Genomic DNA, 8,045 nt, shown 5'->3' with positions numbered 1-8,045 from the left:
TAGGTTTTCTTCAGTGGGAGTGGAATCTTCTTGAATCCTTGCATCTCCAGCCTCTTTCTTTTGAAAGCAATTCTCCTCCGATACGCCTTCTTCGAATTCTCCTTGTCTCTTTGCTTATCATTAGATTGTTTCAAGCTTTTCTACTTTTTGTCCTTAAACTCCTTCTCTTCCTTGTGCTTCTCATGAGGAATTGTAAAGGTGAAAGTCTCAAATTTATTAGAGCATGTAATCCTTGCCTTAGTGCATTTTACTACCTCTTGTTCCATCATCTTTTCCAATTCCATAAGCTTGTTTTCTTTTTTATCATCTTTGGCCAATTCATTAATTTCTTCCATAAAGAATACATCTTTATGAGCATCTGAACCGATTGACTTTGCCTTTAGTCCATAATTTATTTCCTCATCCCCAACTCGTAATGTGAGTTTTGAATTATGGATGTCTACTAATGCATGAGTAGTACTTAGGAAAGGTCTTCCTAATATTATTGTCTAATCTTCCTCTTCTTTCATTTCTAAGACTACAAAATCGACTGGAAACACAAATTTTTCAACATTGCTCAACAAGTCTTCAATGATCCCTCGGTGATAAGTGATAGATTGATTTGTCATATGTATAGCCATCCTATTGGTCTTCAACTTTGGTGAGTTGAGCTTCTTGTCAAAAGAATAGGGAATGAGGTTCATGCTTTCTCCAAAATCAGCCAATGCATTTGTCTTTACTAAATTTTTGAATTCACAAGGCAATGTTAATCTCCCTGGATCTTCCATTTTTATTGGAATACCATCTTTAACAGCAGATAAACTTTTCTCATTAAGTATCAAATTTGAGACCTTATCTAGTTCACTATGATTTCCTATTTGACTTTTCAAAAATTTCTCGTACTCGAGTATTTTTGCAATCATCTCCACAAATGGCATATTGATTGAGAGTGACTTTACTTGTTCTATGAAAATCTAATGTTCTTGCTCTAGTGGATTATTCTAAGTCAAAACTGGGTAGTTGAGTGGTGGATGATATAGTTCAAACGGAAAATCTTATTGAATGGTTTCCGGATTCCGCGTCATGGTGAAACCATCACCACGTTGTGGCAACTGTACAGGGCTCGAGTTTTTTATCATTCTTTCTTCGGTTTGAGCAGACTGTATTTTAGTGGCACCTAAGAACACTTGAGTTTCTGAACTTGAATCGTTATTAGTCGAATTAATACTTGGCAAACGATCCTGAATGAGGTTGGTTAGTTTACCCACTTGTGTTTCTATGTTCACAATAGATGCTTGTTGGTTCCTTAATGTAGCATCTGTATTATCATGCCTCTTCTCACTTGTTGCCATAAATTTGTTCAACACTGACTCGAGATCGGGTTTGTTTTCAACTTGAATTTTCTCTTTTTGATAGAACCCACGACCTTGTTGCCGGTATTTGTCTTCTTTTTCTTTTCGGTATTCTTCATATGGCTTCCATTCTTTCTTTGGTCTCCTCCAGACTTCATCAAACCTATCACCGCTTGAGTAGCAAACTTGAGCTTTCATGTTCCCATTTTCATCCAAATCACAATCCTTATTAAGATGTGGCCCACTACAATTATCACATCCGACTTGTATCGCATCAATTGATTGCCCCATTTTCATGATACTCCTATCATCGAATCTAGCTTTGCAAGAACTAAAGCTAAAATTTCTTTTCCTTCATCTACACTCACCTTGCTCCTAGTAACATCTTCTCTTGGGTTATGATATTCTCATGAGTTTTTAGCGAATTCTTCGATAAGAGTTTTTTAGTATTGGATCCTTCTTGCTCATTGGTCCTTGAGAATCTTGACGTTGTCTCGTGCTTACATTTATCCCAACATAGAAAATTGAAATCTCTTGTTGCACATTGAGATCGTGTTGAGGGCAATTACAAATCATCCCTTTATATCTTTCCCAAGCTTCATATAATGATTCATCATCATTTTGTTGGAAGTACACGATATTTTTCTTTAACTTAGCAACCATTGAAGGAGGGCTAAATTGTTGTATGAACTTTTCTTTCATCATATCCCCTGTAGTGATGGCTCTTGGTGCTAGTGACTCCAACCAATCCTTTGTCACATCTTTTAGTGTGATTGGAAGCATTCTCAACATAACTGAATCTTTAGAAACGTTTGGCACATTGAAATAATTTGATATTTCCAAAACTGTCTTAATGTGCTTCTATGCATCTTCATGATTCTTTCCAAAGAATGGGATATCCATTAGCATGTTGAGGATATGGCCCTTAAGTTCGAAGTTCATCGTGGCTGGAATTTAGTGTCACAATGTGTGGACCAACATCATCCCATATACGCCTCTTGTACTCCTCCATCGTCATTATCGCTATGTCTCACATTATGTTCTCTAGTTCTCATCCCTCACTTGGATTTTCTCCTTCTAGTTCTCCTCTCTCACTATGGATTACATATGTTGGTTACCAATCACTAATTGTCATGGTAAGACTAGTTAGCTTGCCTCAATCTATGACACTTAATCATAACTGTCATGTAGACTAAGGACACTTAATTGGTTCTATTGAATAACTGGACTATGAATAACTAGATCTAGGTTTGTCTTCCTATGGCCAGTTCAGAAAAACTAGCAATTATTATGGTCAAATAATGCTCTCTAACACAATTAAGCAACTAACATTATTACCTATACTAGAACATGGCCAATCTCTAGCTCAAGCAATTTAATGCTCGTAAACTATTAGGAATACAAATTCATGCAATCAATGGCCAGTTATTACACAAAATTTAAGGTTAAGGTAATAGAGATAGAAACATTAATATGAAAGGATTGATCTAGCAAACACGAGTAAAAACTAACATTAATAATCCACATATCTAATATTAACTCATAGCAAATTCAGGTTCATATATACTAAACGAAAGTTAAGGGTATTAGCCCACGATTATAATAGAAAAAAATCAAATAGTAAATTAAGCTAAACATCATGCAAACTGAATGCTTGAATCGATTTCTTGCTAATTACTCTTTTTCTATCTTCCTACTGTTCGAAATCAGGCCTTCTTGGGTTTCTCAGAAGTATTTTCTCTATAAAATTCTATCCCCATGGTCTTCTAATTCGCCCTTTATATAGGAAGAATAACTGCCATAAATAAGCCACCGCACCGTGGCCAGTTGCTTTCTATGTCGTGGTAATTGTTTCCTTATCGTAATCGGCAAGGTTTTCTCCTCTGGTTAAGAATCTTCCAAATGTCACGACGTGGGCCAGAGTTTAACTCGCCATGGTGATTGATCTGAAACGCGCTTTTGAGGCATCTATGTTCTTTATTTGCAAACTTCACCCTCCAACTTCCAGTTTTCGGTCCATTTTCTTAAAAGAAAACGTCTTCTTTTGGCTGAAATATGTAATTTATGCAAATAAGTACCAAAAGTTCTTGTATTTAGACCAAAATACCACTAAAAGATAATAAAATAACTCATAAAAATATATATAAATATGACAAGATCAGTTGCTTGGTTGTAGAATCCCTCTCTAGCTTGTATTGCTTTATAATTTTCTTCTAGCTCCTTGCTAATTATTTCTATAAAATTCAACTATTTCAAAAAAAAACATCAAAATGTACATTGATGATTTGTTTTGTTGAAATTTTTATTATTTTTATGATGAGACAAAATTGTACAAAAATCAATATGCTTTGGATATCATACAAGTTACTGTATTTTATATATCACAAAGTCAATACATATTAGTTTTCATTTTATTTTATTTTAACACCCAAAATATGACACGTTAGCATGTAACATTGTCAAATAACGTCAAATTAGCTAGCAACCGGATCGCCACGTAAATGGTCAAGATTGAAACAAATTGGAAAATTAGTTACTTGATTGAAAAAAAACGAGTGTCAAAATTAGAAAAACAATAAAAAAATATTGTCATTGTAGCCCAACAATGTTACATATAATGGTTTAAATGGTCACTCGTGACTATTTTTTGCATTTTAAGGGCATATACTTCTATTTTCTGGTTTTAAAATGGCACTTTGATCTTTAAATTGTATATTCTCTCCATAACATACAATCTAATCTCCTCTAACATGGTGAGGAATGAATTTTTTTCTTGCATCCCTGATGACACTGTTGAAGCTCTCAGATAATCCATTCTCCACTGCATCACACATCCTTCCCTCTTGAAAGAATGCTCTACTCCAAGATTTGGGGTTTGTTTCCATAAGATAAGCAAAGGCTGCAGGGTTAATCACTTCAATCTTCTTCCTGGCAGCATTGAATAAAGGCGCAGTGGATGCGTTTCTTGCCTTCCAAAACATGATTTCATAGTGCACACCACTGAATCTTTTCCGAAAGTTGTCAACAATATGTCTTGGACACTGCCTATGTTCAACAGTAGGCGATACTTCCTTTACAACCTCTAACAGCCCCTATACAACAATGGTAACATGTTAGATTACATGAAACCACCAACTACAATACTAAAAAGTAGGAAGTAAACAACAAACTGTATACTGATCCGACATCAATGTTATACCAAAACCATTATCCAGGTGAAGGTCATCTTTAAGGTTTTCCAAAAACCATTTCCATTTTTCTTTGTTCACTACATAGACAACTGCCTATGCAATTGGGAATATGTGATTATTGGCATCTCTACCTACAACACATTAGGTCTCCAGTACATAACCCCTTTAAGAAAAATCCATCTAAATTTATAACCCTTTTGCAGTTCCTTCTCCTCCCTTGCTTTAGCCCATCAAAACACAAGTAAAACTTGCTAAAATAACTCTTACCATCTGGCATAGAATTGACATCCATTTTGACTGTTGATCCTGGATTTGATCTTCTAATCTCCTCACCATATGACCAGAGCTTTGCATAGTGCTCCACCAGTGTTCCTTCAATCAGTTCAATTGCATACTTTTTTTCTCTTCTACATTGTCTCATACTCACATATATACCAAATTTCTCTTTAACCTCATCCCTAAGTAGCCTGACACTAACCTTTTGTTTCTGTAAGAATTGTGTTGCATAATGAGTACCTATCCAAGAATAGTTCACAATTAAACCTAACTTGAAGTTTCTTGCACAATTATTCTCATTTATGAGACTCTTAATCTGGAAAGACTTTTCCTCGCTCATCTAAGAAGCCCACATCCTAAACTTTCACTGCCCAGAACAACATTTCACTAATAGTCTCCTACTATCATTTTTTTGTAACATAACTGATAACCATTTGCTACAGCATAGTTACACATCATATTTTTTAGTTGTTTAGGACTCACAAATCTCATACCTAATACAGGTTTCTGCTTTTTCCAATGAACATTCTCATTGTAAATAGTGTGGTCAGTAGATATTACCTCATCCTCTTTTAGTGGATCATATGTCTCTTCACGAGGTGGACTATGGGGGTGACTTTCTCCATTGGACACAAGTTACTCAAAAACTCATCATCTTTTGTCTTTTTCATAGGAATGCACTCATCAGGTTCATTGTCCACTTTCATGTGAATGCCATCATCTTGCTCACCTTGCAAATCCTCCATTGCACCTTGGATATCATCCCTACCACCATGTAAATCCTGCATGTCGATTCCATCATCCATATCCATACGATTGTGCACTTCTTCATGATCTTCATTTACACCAGATAATTGGTCTAAAGAACTGCAAACTTCTGCTTGCCCTTCAAGAATCCATTGATGTACACTAACACCAAGATGGTCCATATATACATCAACTACATAATCAAAAGCATACCCTACTTCGATTAGTTCCATCTAATCCATGTCGGTGGCGATTATCCTCAATCCATCAGGAAAGTCAACATTGGGCATGCAAAAGTACACATTCACACATCTCTCAACAACGAATCTTTAAAGGAACTCCACAATTTACTTCTTGTCCATTCCAGCAAAATCTACATCATCAAACATTTGCTCGGCTCCATCTGAGTAAGTAATAGAGGGGTACCTGGTAAAAATTCCAGCAAAATGGAGATCAATCTTCATGAAAACGGCCATAACAACGACAAAGTTTGCCGATTTGAGCAGCGAACACTTGAAGAAAAGGGTAGGACCGAAGAACAGTTGAAAAACGGATTTGGATGTTACAAAAGAAAGAGTTCGAAAATGACAGTTAAGGGGTTTAAAACGTACAGTATGTCTCATTAACTCCTATATACATGTGGCAATGATATGGACTTAATTAATCTAATGGATAATACGTGGAATTGGAAAATTGCTACGTGGGATGGGCGTCACCGGCTGACCTCTTCATATTTCCAAAAGTGTCATTTTAAAACCAGAAATTAAATGTATATGCCCTTAAAATGCAAAAAAATAGTCACGAATGACCATTTAAACCATTATATATAACTTTGTTGGACTACACTACAATAACCTTAAAAACATAATGACTTTTATGCAATTTATCCTTTCATTTTTTTTAATATGATTTTTTTTAAGAAATATTGTATTTAAAGATAAATCAAAACATAAATTATTATATAAATATTATTTCGAAAATAATATACTTTTGACAAAAAAGAAATAATGACACATGTTATATTCATAGCAACAACGAAAAAATGTGACGTCAAATAAAACCAGAAAAGATGAACATATACGGTCTAGTTTATCTGATTTGAGTTATATTTTAAAATTAAGTTCTTTTAATTGGTTTAAAGACTAAAACTAAATGACAGAAGATTTAAAAACTGAACTAACCAATATAGGGTAGATGAATTTAATTCGATTTTGAGGCTCACGACATAGTTGAAATTAAGGGGTGTTTTTTTCTTGTTGTCGTCCATTGGGGATTGGCCCAAAATGAAGCATGAGATCGTAAAAGGACCTACAACTAGAAGTGGACCAATTTATCACTCAAAGGTTTTGGTATGATTTCAAGTCTTTGTCACCGGTTGCCCCTTAGAATGTGACTTTCTATCTTCAATCAAACAACATCAATAATTTCATTTTTTATGTAATCTTTAAATCATTTTCAACATTAAAGATATCATTTATATTATAAGTGAAATAGATGTTTCTTTTTAGTTTCTAATCTACTATAATAAATGAAAATTCATTTACCACATGTCAATCTGTTATAAGTTTTGACACTTGTCATTTTATGATATTTTTTAAATAAATAATATCCACATGTTAATTTTTGATTTTTTTTTAATTTTTAAAATTAAAGAGCCACATAATATTTATACTTATATATAAAGTATTAAATGTAATAAATATGATAGTAAATTGCAATTAATATGTTTCTACATTCTTTATTTCAAGATTTTATTTTAAAAAATATTTATTGTCTACACTTTGATATTTGATAGTTGTATTTTTTGAGTTGGAGTTGGATGAAATCATTGACTCGGGGTTGAGCATGGATCAAGTTTCTATTGATCCATGATCATTTAAAAAAGGGGTGATATTATTAAACAAGAATCTTTTGATCCAACCAAAAGACTAAGAATTAGTGGGGTCTTGAGGATGATGAAAAATATAAGTTATATTATAGGATTCTTAATAGGAGGTATCAACAAATGTCTATTTGGGGAATTATGGGCGACGATGAATGGATTTCTAGTCCGATTCAGGTGAAAAAAAGAATTTTATTCTTTTTTCAGGGACAAATTTCAAAGATTTGGAGGGTTTCATATTGTTAACCTTAAACATTGGTTTAAGCAGTTGTCTCGGACCCATAACGATATTCTTGAATCCAAATTCTCAAATAAAAGATGTGATTTAGGCGCGTGGTAATGACAAACCCCATAGTCCCGATTGGTTTACATTTTTCCTTGTGAAAAAGTTGTGATACCTCTTATTTAAATAAACATTGTTGATTTTGTGATCGAGTTTAAGGAGGTAGTCTTTATCATGGATGGATGTAACTCATCCTTCATCAATTTAATTCCTAAATTGAATGACCCGACCCTTGTCAAAGATTTCATACATATACGTTTGATTGGTTTGAAATACAAGATTATTGTAAAAACATTTGGCTAATAGATTGGCCAAAGAGGTCGATAATGTGGTTA

At 34.0% G+C, this 8,045-nt stretch overlaps 1 protein-coding gene and 1 non-coding gene across 2 annotated transcripts; one reads left to right on the top strand and one right to left on the bottom strand.

The window, feature by feature from the left end:
• Positions 1-488: 488 nt before the first annotated feature.
• On the bottom strand, positions 489-917 carry LOC145122153 (uncharacterized). Its single transcript, XM_079057807.1, has one exon. It carries the CDS (start codon positions 915-917, stop codon positions 489-491), a length of 429 nt encoding a protein of 142 aa, XP_078913933.1.
• A 961-nt stretch (positions 918-1,878) lies between these two features.
• LOC145151801 (small nucleolar RNA R71) lies at positions 1,879-1,985 on the top strand. The gene has a single exon (XR_013732355.1). It is a non-coding gene; the product is annotated as a small nucleolar RNA R71 (small nucleolar RNA).
• Positions 1,986-8,045: the final 6,060 nt, after the last annotated feature.

Source organism: Lactuca virosa, chromosome 1 (genome assembly GCF_052849685.1).
Source record: "Lactuca virosa cultivar CGN04683 chromosome 1, Lactuca_virosa_CGN04683_v6, whole genome shotgun sequence".
Classification (NCBI taxonomy): Eukaryota; Viridiplantae; Streptophyta; class Magnoliopsida; order Asterales; family Asteraceae; genus Lactuca; species Lactuca virosa.
The sequence above is the reverse complement of the archived record's forward strand: the minus strand, read 5'-3'. Positions and strand labels throughout refer to the sequence as shown.